The sequence below is a fragment of the Grampus griseus genome (genome assembly GCF_964374135.1).
Source record: "Grampus griseus genome assembly, chromosome: 12".
Classification (NCBI taxonomy): Eukaryota; Metazoa; Chordata; class Mammalia; order Artiodactyla; family Delphinidae; genus Grampus; species Grampus griseus.
Window position 1 is genome coordinate 2402575 of NC_139006.1, and position 22379 is coordinate 2424953.

At 45.1% G+C, this 22379-nt stretch overlaps 1 protein-coding gene across 1 annotated transcript in view; it reads left to right on the top strand.

The window, feature by feature from the left end:
- Window positions 1-1020: 1020 nt before the first annotated feature.
- TMEM132D (transmembrane protein 132D) overlaps window positions 1021-22379 on the top strand; it is a gene marked incomplete at both ends in the record, with an annotated part of 640829 nt that continues 619470 nt past the window's right edge. Inside the window, one exon of the mRNA XM_082668394.1 lies at window positions 1021-1099. Coding sequence (XP_082524520.1) covers window positions 1021-1099 — 79 coding nt within the window. The remainder of the gene's footprint in view (window positions 1100-22379) is intronic.

Sequence of the window (22379 nt, forward strand, 5' to 3'; positions counted from 1 at the left end):
TCCTCCGAGCAGGCAGAACACGCCCGCAGCTCGCCCGCCTCCCAGGCGCCCCCCTCCCGCTCGAGCGCGCAGGGCGGGGTGGCCGCGAGGGTGGGTGAGGGGCAGACCCGGGAGGAGGGATTGGCTGTGCGGATTGGGGCTCGCGGCTGTCACTCCGAAAGGGTGGGGCTTTTTTTAAAAAAGACTAATCTTTAAGGCAGACCCCTAGCGCGCGCAGGGCTTCGTGGCGCTCGCGTCCGTGCTGGAGGCAGGCTCGGCCGAGCGCGGGCGGCGCGCGGGCGGCGAGGTCCCCGGGCCTGCGGGTCCTCCTCCGCGCGCGGGTGGCGCGCTTCCCCCCGGCGCCGGGGGCAGCCCCGCATCCCCGGAGCCGGCCGTGCGCGCCGCGCGCCCAGGGCCCCTCGAGCCAGAGCCGGGGCCGGGGCCGGGGCCGGGCCGGGGTGGGCGGCGCGGGCAGCGGCTGCGCCCCGCCAAACTTTAGGCGCCGGCGCGCGCCCCGGGGCGCGGCCGGTCGGGATGGGGGCTGTGCGCTCGGGCGCTCCGCGCCGCTCCGGGCGCCCGGCCACCCGGCCGGAGGTCCCCGCACCGCCTCCGCCCCGGACGCCGCCGCCCCGCCGCCCCGCCGTCGCCCGCTAGCCCACCCGGAGCCGCCCGCCCCGCGTCCCCGCGCTCCCGGAGGCGCCCTTTGGGGGCCACTTGGGGGCCAGTCCTCTCTGGGTAAACGGCAAGGAACAAATTCGCGTGGATGAAAGTAAAAATATCCTGGTGGGGGTGAAAGGGAGGTGGGGTTTGCCTGCGCGCGCGCTGGACTCGGGAGAGCAACTCCGGAGCGGCGCGCGGTGTCGCCTCCCGCAGGCCATGGATGGGCGGGAGGAGGACGCAGGGCGCCGCGGCCGCTCGCGCCCCTAGCCCGGCGCTCCCTCGCCCTCCCGGCCCGCTCCGGTCCTCCGGGCTCTTGGCGACTGTGTCTTCACCGCCCAGACGGCGCCGGGGAGCCGCCGGTCTGCGCTCCGGGCCTCCGGGATGTGCGCGTCTACGATGGGAACGCTGTGGCACCATTGGTCCCCCGTGCTCGTCAGCCTGGCCGCCCTCTTCTCCAAAGGTAAGGGGACGCCGCCGCCCTCTGGGGCCCCGGGGCGAACTTTGCTGGGAGTGAGTGTGTGGGAGGGCGTGCATGGATGGGGGCGGCCGGCAGAGTGGGTGTGGGTGTGCGTTTGTGCTTGTACACGCGCGCGCGTGCGGCGGCCGAGGTCCTCCCGCTGCCCCTTCGTAGCAGGTGCCTCCCCGGAAGACTGGGGCTGGAGGCCCTGAGTGAGACCGCCCGGGCGGAAAAATAGCCTCGTTCACCCGACCGCGTGTTCCACTCTGGGAGGGGGCCGTGGAGAACCTTGAAAGGAGAGGTGGGCCCCGGGAGGGCTGAGCTAGATGTCAGAGGAAGGGACTGAGTGACCTCCTGGAAAGGTTCTGGAATTTGGGCTTGAGTTTTCCTACGGGCACGGACCCGTGAGGAAATCATGCCGGAGCACGCCTGTGTACGGGAGCGCTGTCGCGTGCCTCGTGGGCTCCCGTGCCTGTGGCCCGGGGCTAGCTCCGGAGAGGTGGCCCTGCGTTTCTCTAAGAGAGGCTTCTCTCTCCCTTTGCCTTGTGTGGCTGTTTGTCCGGTGGCAGCGTCCGTGCAGGTTGGACGCGGAGTTTAAACCCTGCTTGTCACCTGCGTTATCCCAGCAGAGCCCCTGACTTGCAGCTGTGAGGAAGGCGGGGATTCCGCATCTGCTTCCCTCATCTGTCTCCATCCCAGCCTGTCATTGGCACAGCAAGTTTGGAAGCTCAGGACACGAATTCCTTGAAGGGAAATTATTCGATTCACACCGGAGGTTGTAGAAAGGACCAGCCATTCTTTCTCCTTACTGATCAGGTCTCTTTATTTGTGTAGGGTTCCCACAGGGGCCTCTTTCCTACAGAGAAATGTATAAGGAGCAAAGTGGAGCGTCTTAGCAGTCTCCCATGTGTGTCCCCAAATCCCTGTAAACAGGGTTGTTTTTTTCCTGAGAAGATTTTCGAAATGAGATCTCTCTCAGAAATTTCAAAGCCAATTGTCATGCACAGAGCCTTTTTAATGACAGGAATTTTCTGTTCTCTGAGCTCCTCAGGCATCACTGAGGTTACATTGCTTTAGATCTGACAATAGCCGGCTTTTGTGCTGGTGTGACGTAGGAAGAGGGTGACCTCTGCCCACCCTGCTTGGCTGTCTTTTCGAGTGCGGTCGTAATGGGCTCATGTCTCCTAATTACGAGTTAGAACAATTCTGAGGACCAGCGCCTCGGGGATTTGTGATGTGCACAAGAAACGGCAGAAAAGCTCGAGGAATTCAGTGAATACACCCCAGGCAGACATGAGGTTAAAAAACCCCAGATCCACAGCAACAACAGCCCAGCAGACTTGCTTGCCTGGGGCTACGAGGCATGTTTCTTATTGGTTGTCGCTTGGTTTGATGATAGGAATAGACCTCTCTGTTTTTATGCCGCAATAAAAAGGTTTTATTCAGGTTCAGAATAGCTTTGTAAATATGACCTAACTATTATGTTTCCTCCTTAGGTACACACATAGTTCTGTTACTGATTTCTTGATTAGACTGAGCAGGGTTGAGGAGAACCGTATTTCCCCTGCTAGTTCTGAACTTTTCAAGTGGGAGACACTGAAAATGTCCTTAACATGAGGAACTCTGATGTGGAGGTCTCGGCTCGTGGAAGGATGCTGTAAGCCCAGCCTATGACATATTTTGAGTTTCACAGCCCTGAAACCTTCCAGTTGTAGAAAATTTCCTGGTGCAGATATGAATTCTAAACACATGGACCATTCAGTTCTTTTCCCCATATGTTCACATCTCTTCCCCCTCTCAGATCCTCCGACCACCTGAAAGTTCTAGAAAAGCTTGAAATCCAAGATGGACTACATTTAAGAGGATTTTAGTTGGAAGGAAACGTATGCATAGACACACACCATCCAAAGTGCCTAATTTGTCTGGGTCTGATGGAAAGATGGAGATTATTACCAAATATTAAATATGTGTTTCAGCATATTTTTATATCTACTGCATTGCCTTAGTTCTTTCCAAAGATGGAGACTTGAAGGAACAGATGTGCACATTTTCATTACCAGGCTAACGTCTTTGAACCCATATGTTTAAATTTTCTGAGCAGGAAGTGATTGGTCATAGAGCAACCTCATAGATCGTTTGAAAATCAAATAAAAATAAAGTTTCATTGCTTGCAGTTCTATCCTGTAGGACCTGGGAACTCTGTTATGAAACAAAAAGTTTTTACCAGCACTGGGGTGCAGTCCCAGCCTTTTCCTGGAGAACAGCCTTATATTAAGTTGTCAGAGAGTTTGTGTTTTATGTTTAGAGTCTAGTCTTCCTGGGGAACCTGATGCAGGTTACAGCTGTGCCAGCTTGCAGATGTGTTTTAACATGTTGCTATTTGTTTCTTGGGGGGTGGGGGGCAGGGCATGGAAAGTAAAGGGGCCCAAAGGCAAATTAATAAGACTAGAGGTGGGCAGAGAGCAGGCAGGTTTTCGGTGCAGAGTCAGGAAGGTGGCACCGTGTAGGCTGCTTGTGACGACCCTGACCTGCATCCCCCGGAGTTATGTTCTCTTGCAAATGCCGTTGAGAAGCAGACACTCAGAGGTCTGGGATCCCGGGAGAGCAGCTGCTGCGGTGATGGACCCCCGTCCTGGGCCGTGCTGGGCACGTGCTCTGCCTGCATCCCGTGGCAGAGTGCAACCAGCCTCCTGGGCAGTGGCTTTGTGAGGGCACCTTCGCGCAGAGTGTTTCCACCTTGATAGCTTCCCTCTTAGGTCAGCAGTGAAGCATCTGGGCGGCGGAGCATCACCTCTTATTTAGGCAATATCCTCCCACAGCTCTGGACTGGAAGGCGCTTTGGTTTACAGTGACACCTTGTCTGGGCTCTCAGGGGAGGAAAAGTATCCAGGAGGGAGCACGTTGGGGTGTGTGAGTGTGTGTGTGTGTGTGTGTGAGAGAGAGAGAGAGAGAGAGAGAGAGAGAGGGAGGGAGAGAAAGACAGGGACAGAGACAGAGACACAGAGAGAGAGACAGACTAAACTTCATTTCTTACATTTAAACACTGTCAAAATTAAAAGGAGAGGAGATGGGGAGACCAAGCAGTTTCATTTTTCTTGGATTAAAAAGTTAGGTACTAAATATGATCTTACAAAAAATACTTACAGGCACAGAAATTTAGAATTCTAATTATTAAGTTCTGTTTAATTTAGTTCAGCTCTGAAAGCCAAGAAAAAATGAAAAACAAAACAAAAACTCCAAAAATACGCTATTGCAGAAGCTTGTACTACCCTATATTTTAAGTTCATCTATCCATTTATCCACTCGCCCATTTATTCAACCAGTCTTCATCCATCCATGTATCCATCCATGTATCCTTCCGTGCGTCCATCCATCCATCCCTTCATTTATATATCCATCCATCCCTTCATCCATAAATCCATAAAATCTGATGACTCAACAAATACTAAAGGCCACAGGCTTTGAGTGAGCATGGAATTCTGCAAGAACTGTTTGCTGGTGTTCTGAGGACACAGGGTTAGGAAGGTACTAAAGTGGCGCTCGATTCAGGGTGGTTCACTGTCAGTCATTCGTCTAGCTTGTAAAGTGCACAAACCGTCCATGGTTTTAAGTCATGGGCTCAGACCCCACCAGTTCGGCGTTCAGTTCCCTCTTCCTTTCCTCTCCTGGTTTTCTGGGTCCCCTCTCCTTCCTTATTTTATCACAGTAACTGCTTTTGGAGCACCAACTGTATACCCCACGCCATGCTGGCCGTAGGATAACAGTAGTGAGAAAAACCCACACAGATACGGTTACTGGCCTCCCGGAACTGGGAGTTTATAGAGGAGATAGAAAAAGATGTTAATTATATAAAAATGTAATTATGCATTGTATAAAACTGTTATGTAAAGGAATGTAAACTTTCAGCTGCGATGTGCTAGAGGGACAGGGCAAGCATCTCTGAGCGCAGGTATATTGGCATTGGACGTAGAGCATCTGTGGGATGGGTTGGTGTTTGCAGGGAGGGGGCACGTGAGTGGGAGGGTGCAGACACGTACGGGGACTCCAGAGGGCCAGTGTGGCCGGGAGAGAGAGCCGTGGAGCTTGTGGTTACTGCATGAAAGGACAGAGTGGGAAGTGAACTAGAGATGGGCAGCGGTCAGGTAGGGTGTGGGGATATCCGTGGCATGTCCTCTTTCACCTGGACCACCACCAGTTGCCCGTGGCGTCCTGATGAGGCTAGTGATAGCAGCCTCTTGCACTCTCAAGATGGTCCAGGCGGGGGATGGATTCTGTGGTCGCCCCTTCCCAGGCACTGGTGAGTAGAAGGAGGGTACGGATGGATTTTAATCAGAGGGTCTGTAAATTTCCCGTGGCTGCCTTAACACATGACCACAAACATGGTGACTTAAAACAACAGAACTTCATTCTCACGTAGTTCTGGAGGCCAGTAGTCCAAAATCAGTGTCCCAGGGCCGAAATGAAGGTGTTGGCAGGAGACTTTTAGGGGAGAATCGTGCCCCCTCCTTATGGGCGCTGGTGGTCTTACCTTCTGGCAACATCGCTTGAAGGTAGTGTCTTCCCGTCTCTCTTGGGTCTGTCCTCATGCCTCCTCTTCTGTGTCTAAAACCTCCCATCGCCTCCCTCTTACGTAAGGATTCACGTGGTTGCATTTAGGGACCACGGGAATAATCTGGATCATCTCCCGTCTTACGTTAATCACACCTGCAAAGACCCCTCTCCCCCCTCTTCCCCCAAATAAGGTGACATTCACAGGTTTGAGGGATTTGGACGCAGATACCTTTTGGTGAGGGTGGGGGAGCACTTTTCAACCTTCTACGGGGGTGACACATTCTAAAACCATTTTCTGTCTCCTCTCCTAAATTTTTAGTACCTCCAGAGGCAGCCTCTGTGTATTTTTCTCTCTGATTTCTCTTCAGTATTGAGTTTAGTACTTTGGACACTGCAAGGGCTCAATAAATTTTTAAGTATCCTTAAGACTGTAGACTATTGCTGAAAGAAACTTTGCACAGCAGTAAAATGGTTTGATGCCGGGTTTTTTTTTTTCCCCCTCCCAGTACTTCAAAGTGCTGCAGGAAATACTTCTGTCGATAATAATAACAGCGAATTTTAAAGTAATTTAAAATTGTATGCCAGGCACTGCACTGAGTGATTGCTGAAAGTGCTTTTTGTGAATTTGCAGATAAAACCAGTGGGTTAGATTTTCTTCACCCCATTTTATAGATGCAGAAATGGAAACTCAGAGAAGTAACTTGTCCAAGCTCTTACAACTAAAGTGTCACAGTCTGAATCCTGATGCTTCAGCCCACACCGTTAACTGTTTTACATTCTGCTTGTGATTATGTATAATAACTAAAAATGAATCCATTTGTCAGGCAAAAATTACATGCGGTGCCTGACGTGCTGAAGTTTGAGTGCAGAGGGGTTTCCGTGGAGTTTCAGCTCTGAGCCTTGGAGGTGGTTCATTGTTTGTTGAAGGAATGAATAAGTGAATACCCTGTTTTTTAATTTTCTCAGCCTTCATTTTTCCAGCAGCAATCGGGAATGATACCTAAAAGGAACTAAAACATGGATTTTAATCCCAAGGCTGTTACAGAGGTGGAGGGGGTGATCTGATGATGTGAAATTGTGTGGTTGTCTCCTAGGCCAGGTTGCTGAAGAGACTTCGGCCGTGCTCTCTGAATCCCAGCATCCCATCATTCATCCGCTTCCCTAACATGCGTGGGCCCTGTTTCCACCAGGACTAAGTGTCTGGGTAGCTTTTTAGTAAAATTGTAAAGAACGAGGGAGAAGCATGTAGCATGAAGGCAGACAAATATTTTTCCTGGTTCCAAAAGGAGAAGGTTGGATTCTGTGAACATACGGATTGGTGAGTTTGACTTTTGATGCCAGACAACAAGCTTGAGTTACGGGGCGAATATTGTGAAGGTGCCGTAGCAGAAGTGAGTGGTGATCACAGGAATCCAGCGTGGATTTGTCGTGACACGAGCCCAAAGGCTCAGGATATTTCTATACCACTTTTGTCGTTTATTTCTTAAAATCTACTTAAAAAAAAAATCTAGGAAGAATTAAGAGGATCACCCAGCAACCTGAGGCCGGGGTCGTCTTCACTTAAATGTCAGTTTTAAGGGTCCCTTTTATTTATTTTTTTAATTAATTTTTTGGGTCAACTTTTTAATTTATTTTTTTTCAAGATTTGGCTTCTTTTTAGATTTTATTTATTAAAAATGTTTTAAGTGTCAGAGTACTGATTTTTTTTAAATTTTATAATTTTTTAAATCGAAGTATAGTTGGTTTACAGTGTTATGCCAATCTCTGCTGTACAGCAAAATGACTCAGTTATACACATATAGACATTCTTTATTTTATATTCTTTTCCATTATGGCTTATCACAGGATACTGAATATAGTTCCCTGTGCTATACAGTAGTGAGACCTTGTTGTTTATCTATTTTATATATAGTAGTTTGTATCTGCTAACCCCAAGTTCCTAATTTATCCCTCCCGCGCCTTTCCCCCTTGGCAACCACAAGTCTGTTCTCTATGTCTGTGAGTCTGTTTCTGTTTTGTAGACAGGTTCATTTGTACCATACTTTAGATTCCACATATAAGCGATATCATATGGTATTTGTCTTTCTTTTTCTGACTTACTCACTTAGTGTGATAATCTCTAGTTGCATCCATGCATGTTACTGCAAATGGCATTATTTTGTTCTTTTTTACAGCTGAGTAATATTCCATTGTATATATGGACCGCATCTTCTTTATCCATTCATCTGTCGATGGACATTTAGGTTGTTTCCATGTCTTGGCTATTGTGAATAGTGCTACAGTGAACACAGGGGTGCATGTATCTTTTTGAATTATAGTTTTGCCCAGGTATATACCCAGGAGTGGAATTGCTGGGTTATATGGTAATTCTATTTTTATTTTTCTGAGGAACCTCCACACTGTTTTTCATAGTGGCTGCACCAACTTACATTCCCACCAACAGTGTAGGAGGGTTCAAAGGGTCCCTTTTATACAAACCTATCACCCAAGATGTGTGTCCCATCAACTTCCAGAAATTAAGTATCTATAGGGGAGGAAGGCCCTTGAACTTAAAGTAAAAAGATTTGTGACATATATTCAAAGAGATTAAGTACATATTTTCATGACAGGACAGCAGTAACCGAGGTTAAGAAATATATTTGAAACAGTTGAAAGGGAATAAAAACTTTTCTCTCTCTCTTTCTCTGAACTAAAGCCTAGAAATGAGACTTCGATATACATTTGAAAAGACAGGCAGTCACAAAGAATTTTTAGCCAATTAGCGACATTGGTTATTTTCCTCATGTGAAAAATAGTATCTTTTTATGTTTATGGGAGAATTGCTGAGCAGACTCACTAAATAAAGAAGGTGGCAGTCAGACTTCAGTTTTGTTGTTGTTGTTTTTGTTTGTGTGTTTGGTCAGGAAAGCTGTGTTGGTAGGTGGGGAGATGCTTAAGTTATAATATGACTCGCTGAGATTCTCAAGGCTCTGGACACAATCTCTTAGGACATTGTGGCAGGAAAAGGTTTTGATATCACAACCGATGTTGATGTTGCCAATTCTCTGCCTGCCTTTAATCCTCATCACCCTTTAAGTCTCATCTCTTTAGCAGGTAAAACATGGCAACCGCTGCCTCTTGCTACAGCAGAAAGCCCAGGACAGAAAAGCCAGGTTCCTGACTTGAGATCTCCAGCAAAAGACAAAAGATTTGGAAAAGCATATGTTCGTGAGCATGTGTTTTCTTGGCACACCCTCTCCTTCTTCACCTCAGTAAATATTTTTTCACTGGGGGGAGAGGGAAGGATTCAGAGGTTAGTTCAGATGCCAGAGTGCTTCTGAGATGCTCTGTGTCACTTCACTCCAAGGATGAGTTAGAGCAATATAAGTTAGATTTCCCAAATATATTTGGAGATTCCTAGAGGAAGAGAACCTGCTGTAAAAAGCAGAAGGCAGTGACCAGTGTGCAGTGACCAGGCAGTGAGTTCCAGCGAGGTGCTGAGAGTGGCAGAATATTTTCCAGATCAGCTGAGGAAGCTGGAGCAGACATGGCGGAAGGAAGGCCAATCAGCCTGAGGAGGCCTTGTGGTCAAGATCACGGAGGCGTCTCTGTGGTCTGCCTGTACTGACCGCAGGAGACCGGATGCCATTTGGACCGATGACAAAGTCTGTCGTTGACGTGAACCCTCCTGGTTGTCATGGGCACTTTGAATCTTTCAGAACTTACACGTGATCTCTGTAATAATTGGAGGTGGGGGATATTGTTTGGCTACTGGGTGAAACGGGGAATCCAAATAGAAACGAAGTTCCATCCTATAAAAAGGAAGACACGTGTGTTTCTTGCTCTCTGAAGCTGGGGACCGAGTTTGCATTCACTCCAGCACCCTTGTCAGCACGCTGGGCAGACACGCCTGAGTGGCACCGAGCCTTGGCGGTTCGTGGGTGCCTGATGGTGTCTGATGGCCGGTGTCGACCTTGAGCACGGTCTGCAGGCTCTCGTCCCAGGACCCCGTCCCAGCCCGTCCATGGTGGACGTCTGTATCGAGACTGGCTGTGACAACAGATGGGATGCTCTTTCGTTAGAGGAGCAGGTTCACAGAAGGAGAGCAAGGATGCTGTGTGGCAGAATTGCTCTGGGAAAGATCTGAAGTTAGAACAGTCTAACACTTGAGATAAGTGGATAGCGCAGCCCGCTGAACTTGGGGCCGTAAATGCCAGCTGGGGAAGGACAGCAGCCAGGAGCTTGAGAGGGGCGTGTGCAAAGACAGAGTGGAGGGATATTTAAGGACTTTATCAGATGAATTGGGAGATTTTGATTGACATATATACACTAATATGTATAAAATAGATAACTAATAAGAACCTGCTGTATAAAAAATAAATAAAATTAAAAAAACAAGCTAACAAAAAAACCTGTTTCTTTCCCAAGTTCCTTTTCTAAGAAATACTTCTCAGGCCGTAGTACCAGGAAAAAAAAAAAAAGCTGTGTTTATCCTGAGAAATAGTTTACACTTTATCCTATGAACACCGTGAATTTTCTAAGTGAATTTCCAAGTGTCTGTCTTTGCTTGAACTCCTAGGAGTCTCTGAGGCGACTTTACTATTTATAAGTCTAGGAAATTTAAGACACACATCTTAAGACACACACACATGACTCAGCTTCATCCTTGGCTTTATTTTATTTTCCTTATTCTGTCTCTCTTGTCTGCTTCCCTGCTTACTTCTTCTATCCCAGTGCATTTATTTTTTGTAAGCTACTTCAAAGGAATCCTGACATGAGGGAGAGGTAAAAATAAATAATCTCACTACCCGAAGATGACTGCCTCAACAGTTTGATGTCTTTCGTTCTAGTTGTTTTTCTATGAATTTTTAAAGAGGTTGTGTTCACACTGTCTCTGGGACACATAATTGGTTTTTGACTTTTTTGAGTTCATATGTTTATATAAGCATTTCCTCATGTTTTAAAAATGTATCAGGGATATATTTTTAATGTCTGCGCCATAGCTGAAAATTTTCAGCTCTTGTTGGACAATTATATAATATATAGTTTTCTGCTATTATGAGGAAATAATTATCTTTGTGCATAATTTTTGCTTTGAGTTACTTTCTTAAAGAGAGTCACAGTTATTTAATTACTAGGCCAAAGAGTATGGGTAGAGCTTTTGTTGACAAGCTGTTTCCCAGACAGGCTTTACCTTTTTGTGCAGGTGTTAGCGATACGTGAAAGCATCCCGTTTTGTTGAACCTTGATGCCCTTAGCGATGGCACTGTGGGCGTCTGCTGTACCTCACAATCTTTGCCGAGTGCCTTGGTGGCCCCGAAAAGTATTCAAAATGTGTCATGGAGAGAGTCACATCGAGGATGTGGCTTCTGAGGCCCCGAAGCTGTTTTCCTCCAAGTGTGGTCCAGGGCCCTGCAATGCTTTGCCTCTTGAAGGCTGTGCGGTTGGAGTGGGTGAGGTCATACAGTCTGTGGCCAGTGGGAAGATGCAGAATTGCTTACAGTGGGTGCTCTTGGGGATGCTATGTGAAGAGGACTCTGGTCAACGGATAATGTGGAGGTAAAGAGCCTGCAGTTTCAAGGTTATGAGGGAAAATGAAAATGCATTTAGAAATTCAGTGAGAAGGATGTGATTTAGTTACCTGGGAAGATGCATCTCTCCGGGACTTGATGTTTGGGAATCACTATTATAGAACAGAATCAAAACAACAGGTGGACATTTAAACCTGAATTCTGGGACTTCCCTGGTGGCGCAGTGGTTAAGAATCTGCCTGCCAGTGCAGGGGACACGGGTTTGAGCCCTGGTCTGGGAAGATCCCACATGCTGTGGAACAACTAAGCCCATGCACTGCAAGTACTGAGCCTGCACTCTAGAGCCTGTGAGCCACAACAACTGAGCCCACGTGCCACAACTACTGGAGCCCGTGCACCACAACTACTGAGCCTGTGCCCTAGAGCCCACGAGCCACAACTCCTGAAGCCCGCGTGCCTAGAGCCCGTGCTCTGGAACAAGAGGAGCCACTGCGATGAGAAGCCGGTGCACCGCAACAAAGAGTAGCCCCCCTCTTGCTGCAACTAGAGAAAGCCCAAGCACAGCAGTGAAGACCCAACACAGCCAAAAATAAATAAAATAAATTTATTAAACAATAAATAAATCTGAATTCCTTGATTCTGGGACGTTGATAGAATTAAAAGGGCCCCTGCTGCTTAAATACAGCAAAAATTCTTCAAGTTCAGCCCTGAGGTTGACCTAGTTCTCCTACTTTGTCTGCCACAGGGACTGTCACCCGTACTAAGCACCAAGGGCTTTGATTTATTTATCCAACAATTAGTTTGTTGAAGGCAAGTTGCAAACACAGTAAGATAGGCTCTGAGGATGTGTCAATGAATATGAAATCAACTCTGCCCTCGAAGTGCTGGAGACTGAGACGTGAACTCCTACCTGTCTCGGGTAAGCCAGCGAATACAGGTATGGAAACGTGTTTGATTAAGCGGAGAGAGGAAGGAACGGCAGCCTTGATTTCCCCTTAGAACCCTTAAGACATCTGTTCTGTGATCTTTGCTTTTTCTTTGTCGGCCGAGGTTCTCAGTTGCTGACAACAGAATCTGCTCTGGCCGAGGTGGATTTCCTGAGTCGTGTGAGGGGGTGTATAGACCCGCCATGCACACCAGGGACCCAGGCTGGGGGAGAAACAGCAGAAGCCAGCAAAACCCCCAGCCACAATATCTCCTGTTCTGGCCCAGATCCCACTATCACCGTTGCCTTCCTTTCAGCGTGCATAGGATCCAGCGCTGCCCTCCCTCAGGGCGATGCCGACTGAACCAGACACTCTTCTCTCTGCAAGAAGGACTGATCTCCTGTAGCTGCTGCCTCCCCTTGCTCATCGTCTCTCTCTGGGTCTCAGATGGGTGCCTCTGTTCAGTGGCACCCAAGACAGATCTGGAACCCCAGCATCAAGAGATTCCTGCCCACCTTGCTGTCAGGACACCAGCCTCTTCAGGAAGAGACCTGCAATTGGTGTGAAATGCGCCAGTCTTCGGTATCCAGAGAAACTCTCATCTTGTTAAAATTGATCCCAGTGACCTTGCAAAGAGTCATGTTAAAATATCTCATCTGTGTAACTTTTCTCTTCCCAAGAGGACTGTGGGAAGGAAGCAAGGACCCTCATTGTGTGTTTCTCATGTTGCTGGTCATGGTGTTGGTGAACATGTGCTCAATTAATGGCTGATTCAGTTTTGATTTTTCTAGACAGTCTTCTAGGATTTGAAAGTATTCCTTGGGTTTCTCTGAACTGGAGGCTCTGAAGAGGAGGTGCCGTTTTATCCTCCCAAAGGCCTCTAGATTACTATCCTCAGTCAACCTTTAACAGATGCTGTGATGGAAGAAATCAAAGCAGGTCTTCAGCTGAGGCTCCTTTTTGGGAATAGGAAGCAGAGTGCATGGCTTCCCCAAGAAGCCATGGATTGGATGGAAGAATTCCGCCTGAGTTTGATTTATTTAAGGAAGTACTTTCTAGTGATGAATAACTAGACGTATTTTGGTTGCAGGTACAAAACAAAAATCTAAAATTGCCTAAGGAATACGTTAGTGAGGATGGGCTAGTATGATGGGTAGGCTCTGATGTAACATACATACATTACACATACATATATATATATTTTACATATGTAATATGTAGATGAGTGAAAACGCATGTCTCTGTGGCTTAATTTGACCAAGGTTTATTTCTTGTTTGGTTAGAGTCCAGTTGACCCTCTCTGACTTTGTAGTTATGCCATTTTGAACACATGACCGTAGGGGATGAGAGGACCTAGGGGATTACGCGGGATGCATTTAAAGTCCAGATTTGGAAATGGCTTCATTATACCCACATCCTATTGACCAGCGTTAGAAACAGAGCCTCCATCTGACTGCAGGGAGAACTGGGAAATGTAGAGGAGAATGTATTGGGCTGGCCAAAAAGTTCATTCGGGCGCAGCTTTTTGGCTGACCCAGTATTTGGTAAACATTAACGGTCTCTGCCTAAAGGAAAAGGGAAATGTAATGGCTCACGTAGCTGAAATTCTGGGAGTGGCTGACATCAGGCAAGGCTTGATCCTGGTGCTCACGGGACGCCAAAGGGACCTAGACTCTCTTTGCTTCTCTTCAACTTTATTGGTTCTGTTCCAACGCACACTGTCCTTCATTTAAGCAAGATGCTTCCCCAGCTCAGAATTACACCTTTTTACCCTAAATTCAGTGAATAGAGCATCTCTCTCAACAATTCCATCAAAGTTCCGGACCTGCCTCTTAAAGGTCCACATTGCTCTGTGAGTCTTCTGAATCAGTGACTGAGCACAGAAGGACGGGATAGGTGCAGGCTGATTGACTCAAGTTTAGCCAATAAGCTCCCCCTTCGGAGCCTGGAGTAGGAACCCACCCAGACCGCCCGATAAGAAAATGAGAGGGAGTTAATGCAAAATAGTTCAGAATACTTTTACCAAAAGTGGGGAGATGAGAATTTTGTATTCTTGCCCAGACGACAGCTCCCAGTAGAGAATTGTCCCCTCTTGGAGAAGTTACTTTATCCTTTGATGTTTGTTTAAATGTACTGTATGCTTTTGTTTCCATGATTGTAATTTTTCAGAGTCCTTAATTAGATGTAAAAACTGTGCACAATGGAAATAACTGTTGTGAATAAATATTTGCATTATGGGCTGTTAAAAGCAAGCATCAAAACACACAATTGCCTGTTTAACAAGCAGTCGACATTTTGAAATGTGAGATCAGTGAAACAACTGAGAATTCTGTTGAAAGGGAGAGAGAACCGCTTAAATAATATTATTTACATTTTCAAGGGAACTGTGTCCACAAAATGAGGGAAAACAGTGATTCTGATGTACAGAAATGTACAAGCAGCTTACCATCGAGTTCTGACTTTTCCCTTTAATTTCTACATATCTGGTCCTCATAAATGGAGTGCTCTGAATTCCTTAATTAGGCAACACACATTAGGGAGCTGGGTTTTGCCGGTACTTCCGATAAATGTAACCTTAAAACAGTGTGGAAGAAGAGTTTCTAGGATATTCTGGTATTACAGAGAACCTAATATTTACATTTTGGGAAGGACCAAAGCTGGCAGTGCACCTTTGGGCCAAGTGCCACCTTTTAACTATCCTACAGTAGTTTTTCCAGAATTATTTTGGATGCGGTAAAGAGACTGTTGATAGGGAAAGGACATTTATACTATGCTTGAATGATTGGAATTTAAAAGCAAGCCTCATGATTCTAAAGGATGCAAAACAAATAAAGCAGTAGGGTACCATATGCCTTCAACTGATAAGGAAGAAAAAAATGCTCTTTAAAAAGAAATGTTTATTGAATTATAGTTGATTTACGATGTTGTGTTAGTTTCAGGTGTACAGCAAAGTGATTCAGTTATACATATATATAAATATATAAATACATATTCTTTTATTACATTCTCTTCCATTATACGTTATTACAAGAATCTTTTTTAAAAAAGTTTTTCTTTTGTTGTGGTCAAAATTCACGTAATATAAAACATACTATTTTAACCATATTTAACTGTACAGGTCAGTGGCACTAAGTACATTCACATTTTTGTGCAACTCTCACCATCATCCACCTTCTGAATTTTTTTTTTTTTTTTTTTTTGGGCTGCGTTGGGTCTTCTTTGCTGTGCTTGGGCTTCCTCTAGTTGCGGTGAGTGGGAGCTGCTCTTCGTTGCGGTGCACGGGCTTCTCATTGCGGTGGCTTCACTAGTTGTTGGAGCACAGGCTCTAGGCACGCGGGTTTCAGTAGTTGTGGCACAGGGGCTCAGTAGTTGTGGCTCACGGGCTCTAGAGCGCAGGCTCAGTAGTTGTGGCACACGGGCTTAGTTGCTCCGCAGCATGTGGGATCTTCCCGGACCAGGGCTTGAATCCGTGTCCCCTGCATTGGCAGGCGGATTCTTAACCACTGTGCCACCAGGGAAGTCTGTGGCAGGAGGATTCTTAACCACTGCGCCACGAGGGAAGTCCCCGAATTTTTCACCTTCCTAAACTGAAGTTCTGTCCCCATTAAACACTGACTCCCTGTTCTCCATCCCCACCCCTCGTGCCCCTCCCCCACCCCCACCACCTGTGGCATCTACCAATGGACTTTCTGACTCTGTGAGTTTGGCTATTCTAGGTACCTCGTATAAGTGGAATCAAACAGTATTGGTCTGCACCTGCTGTGTATTGGAATACACTTTTAAGGTTAACTTAAAGGTATTGAGTACCTTTTTTAAAAGCTTTCGGATTTCCTCCTGTAGTTGGATGTCAGGGGTGTGGCTTTTGATTGACAGATGGTGTCGGGTGGTACACGTGGCCTGCAGATACGTTCTGTGTGGCTTTCGCGGTGAATGTCTTGTCATCCTTTTGAGATCAGCAGATTTTCATAAGAGCCTGGATTATCCTGCTGCTTTTCCATGATGAGCAGCCCTGATACTTCTGCATGTCAACAATGGTTCCAAGCAGGACAGCTGCTGTCACCACCAGATGCTCTGCACTGGGTCCATCTTCTTTTCTTTTCTTTCCTAGTTACATTATCCCTGGACTTGGACTGCCAGAGGACTGGTGCCCTGGGTTTGGGTGCCTATCAAATGTGGGGAGATGAACACTGGAGTGGAGTCCCAGTGTTTCTGGAATCCGCAGAGCTTCACTCACTTATATTTCGCCGGGCCCTGGGGCTGTGTGAATTGACAGTCTCTGCTGGATAATATTAACTTTTAATTTCCAGGAATTGCTTGATTTTGTTTACTACTTTGTTTTTACATTATTTCTTTATTTGGAGGAGTGCGCTTGACACTAGAATATTTGAATGGAGGGGTCATGCAAAGCCCTTCTGAGGGGTGTGTAAGTGGAGATATTTGAAAAGAAATGCATTTACAAATCCTCAACTTCTGTATGTATTTGGTCCTAAACTTGATCCCTCTAAGTTAATTTACAACTACCCCGTGCGTCTTCTGTCTCTTCCTCCCTGACTCTCTGTCTCACACACACACACACACACACACACACCACACACACACACACACACACACCACACACACACCACACACACACCACACACACCACACACACCACACACACCACACGCACACACGCACACACACACACACACACGCGCACACACCGCACACACACACACGCGCACACACCACACACACACACCACACACACACCACACACACACCACACACACCACACACACCACACACACACACGCGCACACGCACACACGCACACACTACACACGCACACACGCACACACACGCACACACCACACACACCACACACACGCACACACGCACACACACACGCACACACCACACACACCACACACACACCACACACGCACACACACACACGCACACACCACACACACACGCACACACGCACACACACACACCACACACACACACACCACACACACACCACACACACCACACACACGCACACGCACACACACACCACACACACACACCACACACACACACACCACACACACACACGCACCGCACACACACACACACACCACACACACCACACACACACACGCACACATGCACACACACACGCACACACACCACACACACACCACACACACCACACACACACACACACACGCACACACACACCACACACACCACACACACACCACACACACGCACACACACACACGCACACACGCACACACACCCCCCCACACACACCACACACACACACCACACACACACACGCACACATGCACACAGACACACACCACACACACACCACATACACACACACACCACACACACACGCACACACACACGCACACACACACACACCACACACACACACACCACACACACACCACACACACACACACACACACACACCCCTTCTTTGAATTTATAATAGAAGGGTACTTTCATCCATCTAGCGTCTTGCTCTGTATGATTCATTTCTCCCAGGTGTTAAAGCCTCCACAATCCCCCAGGTACAATTATTAACTACAAATTTAATCAAAGCAGCATAACACTCCCACCCCATAGCTCATTAAGAGGTACATTTACAAGAAGAGAAGTACTTTTTATTTTTAAAAAATATTCATCAAAATGTGTCATGTATTTATGCTGTGTCATAATAGAATTGTAACAATGCCAACTTGATGAAGTTTTTGAATACTGAGAATGTTACGGTAAGAAGAAACAAAAAAATTTAAGTTCAGTATAGACACACCTATATTTTTGTTGTAGGAAAGTGTAATAGGATGATGGGTACATTGTTTTCAAGATTAAAAGTACATGACGTTAGGATACTTCCATGTCCTGGCTATTGTGAATAGTGCTGCAGTGAACACTGGGGTGCATGGATCTTTTCAAATCATGGTTTTCTCAGGGTATATGCCCAGGAGTGGGATGGCTGGACCATATGGCAACTCTATTTTTAGATTTTTAAGGAACCTCCATGCTGTTTTCCATAGTGGCTGCAACAACTTACCTTCCCACCAACAGTGTAGGAGGGTTCCCTTTCCTCCACACCCTCTCGATCATTCGTTATTTGTAGACTTTTTGATGATGGTCATTCTGACTGGTGTGAGGTGATTCCTCATTGTGGTTTTGATTTGCATTTCTCTAATAATTAGCGAAGTTGAGCATCTTTTCATGTGCCTCTTGGCCTTCTATATGTCTTCTTTGAAGAAATGTCTATTTAGATCATTTTTTGATCGGGTTGGTTTTTTTTTTCTTTTTTGATACGGAGCTCCATGAGCTGTTTGTATATTTTAGAGATTAATACCTTGTTGGTCTCATCATTTAAACAGCTTATATGGAAAGCAGAAATAAACCCAGACATAGAAAACAAACTTATGGTTACCAAAGGGGAAAGTGGGTGGGGGGATAAATTAGGAGTTTGGGATTAACATATACACACTACTGGTGTATCAAGTAGATACGCAATGAGGACCTAGGGAATTATACTCAATATCTTGTACTAACCCATAATGGAAAAGAATCTGAAAAAGAATCTATCTATCTATATATATATACCTATATATATCTATATATATCTGAATCATTTTGCTGTACACCTGAAACTAACACAACATTGTAAATCAACTATACTTCAGTAAAAAAAAGGTATATTACAATAGGATAAAATTCTGTATGGGAACCAGGATGGAAGTGTGAGTTTAGGGGAAAAAGGAACAATGTAAGATTGCCATTGTTAAAGAAGATTTTTTAAAGATTTTATACATGGTTGAAGGTAGGTGTCGAGTCATTCTGTTATCTATATTCCAGTGGATGCGTTTAAAAGAGTGATGTAACAGTTTTATTTTAAATGTCAAGGTGTACAATACACAGGAAACTTTATCCCTGGCAACTGTTGAAACTCTGATGAAAAGTATTAGATAACAGTTCTTAAATGTACAAGTGGGTCCATAGTTTTAGAAGTTTTCTCTCCAGAGTGAGAGGAACATCCTCTTGGAAAAGCATTGCCTTTGGAATGGTAGTTCTCAGCCTGGGTTACCTGTTAGTATCACCTGTCAAGTTTTCCAACATTCCCAAGGAAATCGGAATATCCTGGGGTGACATCCAGGCGTTGGGGGTTTTGAGAGATTCCCCCCCCAATTGATTCTGATGTGAAATCGAGGCTGAGAACCATGAAGAAAAGCTGTCAAGGGAAAACATCTGTCCGTGTGGAGAAGTAAAGCAGGGATTCTGAACGCTGGCCGCGCAGTGGAATCTCGTGAGAAGGTATTTGGTGGGGTGGGTGAGTGTCAGGTTAATTGAGGTAGATTTGCATGGTGTACAGTTCACCTTTTTGTACAGTTCTGTGAATTTTGACAAATGCATATAGTCTTGTAACCACTGCCACACTCAAGATGGAACATTTCTATCACCCCCCCCAAAGTTTTCTCCTACCCTTTCAGAGCTAGTCCCTCCCTCTGCCCTCATCCCCTGGCCACCATGGATCTGTCTCCTGTCACTAAAGTTTTGCTTTTTCCAGAGTGTTATATACATGGTACCAAATCTTATATACATGTTACTATACCTTATGTAACTTTCACTTAGCCCAGTGCATTTCGTATTCTTCCAGGTTGTTGGAGATGTTACCTAGTCCAGGCTAGTACTGCTCCCACACGATGGGACAAATCGAGAGATGAGGTGTTGGGGTGAAGAATAGTGACTTCATTCAGAAAGCCAGCAGACAGAGAAGATGGTGTCCCAAAGAACCATTTTACCCCAGTTAGAAATCAGGCTTCCTCTTTTAAAAAACATTTTTTTCAATTAAATTTTAAAATCTAAATTAAAATTTTTTTCATAAAATATCTCAATAAACTTTATTTTTTATTGAAGTACAGTTGCTATACAATATTATATAAGTTATAGGTGTACAATATAGTGATTCACAATTTTTGAAGGTTATACTCCATTTATAGTTATTGTAAAATATTGGCTATGTTCCCTGTGTTGTACAATGTATCCTTGTAGCTTATTTTATACCTAATAGTTTGTACCTCTTGCTCTCCTACCCCTATATTGCCTCTCCACTGGTAACCACTAGTTTGTTCCCTGTATCTGTGAGTCTGCTTTTTTGTTATTTTCACTATTTTGTTGTATTTTTAAGATTCCATGTATAAGTGACATCATACGGTGCTTGTCTTTCTCTGTCTGACTTATTTTGCTTAGCAAAATGCCAAGTCCATCCACGTTGCTGCAAATGGCAAAATTTCATTCTTTTTTTTTTTTAATGGCTGAGTAGTATTCATGTATACGTACTACATCTTCTTTATCCTTTCATGTGTTGATGGACATTTAGGTTGCTTCTGTATTTTGGCTGCTGTAAATAGTGCTGCTGTGAACGTTGGGGTACATGTATCTTTTAGAATTAGTGTTTTTGTTGTTTTCAGATATATGCCCAGGAGTAGAATTGCTGGATCATATGGTAGTTCTCGTTAGTTTTTTTGAGAAACCTCCATACTGTTCTCCATAGTGGCTGCACCAATTTACATTCTCACCAACAGTACAGGAGGGTTCCCTTTTCTCCACATCCTGGCCAACATTTGTCCTCGAAAAAGGGACGAGCTGTGGCTTGCTGTTTCGAACTTCCGGGTGCCGGCCAGACCTGGAGGGGATGTGATAATCCTCTGTTCTTGCAGCTGTCCATGCAGGTCCTATCACAGTGTTCCTGTAAACCTTCAACACTGACAATTGTTATTTTCTCTTTTGCAACTTTTTATCTCTGTATGAATATAAAGTGTTATACCTTTAAAGGTCAAGCCTGGGAGGCAGAGCTTTGAAAAAGGGCTATTTTGTATATTTCAGGCTAAAGGCAACATTCTTTTACAAAAGGTGCAAAGCCAGCATGACTCAGCACAGGCAACAGAGCACCAAGTTTAGAAAAGATCCAATGCGGAGTCAGGTTTGTTCTTATCTGTTACAGATGTGTCAGGAGTTCCTTTCTGCTGAGTCGTATGTCATGGTATGGATGTACCACAGTTTAATTATCTGTCGCCAGGTGACAGACACCAGAGTGGCTAATTGTTTTGGCTATTATGAATAAAGCTGCCATAGGTTGTGGACACATTTTGGTGTCAGTCTGTGTTTTTATTTCTTTGTGGGTAAATGCCTGGGGATGAGATTGCTGGGCAATGTGGACCCTGCATGTTTAACATTATAAGACACTGCCAAACTGTTTTGCAAAATGGTTGAACCATTTGTACCAGCACTGTGTAATGTTCCAGCTGTTCTGCATCCTTGCCAGCACTTGTTTTCACATTGCGATTTTATTTTAGCCTAATACACGTGAGGTATCTCACGGTGATTTTAATTTGCATTTCCCTAATCACTAATGATGTTGAGCAGTTTTTAGTGGCTTATTTGCCATCTTGTTTTTGGATCAAGTATCTGATCAAATTCTTTCTGTTTTAAAATGGGCAACTAATTTGGGTCATCTTATTCAGTTTTGAGAATTGTATACCTTGTAAACGAGTCTCTTATTATATATGTGATTTGAATTTTTTTCTTAGTATATAGCATGTCATGTCTTTTAACAGATGTTTGGCGGAGCAGACTTCTTTTTTGATGAAGTCTAATTATTTTTTAATGGAATTGCTTTTGTTGTCATATCTTAGAAATCTTTGCCAAAAGAAAGGTCAAACAGCTTTTCCTTTGTTTTTTTTTTTTTCTAATAAGTTTAATAGTTTTAGGTTTTACACTGAGGTCTATGATTCTTCTGGGTTAATTTTTGTATTCGTTGCAATGTATGGGTCAACGTTTAGGTTTTTACATATGACTGCTCAATTGTTCCAGCATATTTTATTGTTATAAACTGTTATTTCTCTCAAATTGGCTTTATATTTTTGTCAGGATCATTTGACTGTGTACGGTAGGCAGATTCTGGAGTCTGTCTTGTTCCGCTGATTTATGTGTCTGTCCTTTTACCAATACCACTCTGTCTTGATTACTGTTCTTTAAAATAAATCTTGAAATCAGGTAATGGGAATCACACAGTTTTGTTCTTTTTCAAAGACATTTTGGCTGTTCTAGCCTTTGATTTACAATATGCATTTCGGAACTGGCTTCTCGATTTCTGAAAAAAGATCCTGCTGGGATTTTGATCGGGATTACACTGAAAGTGCAGAAAATACACCTTCATAATAATGAGAACTGCTATCTTAATAATAATGAACTCTCTAATTCACGAACATGGTACATCTGATCATTTATTTAGGCTTT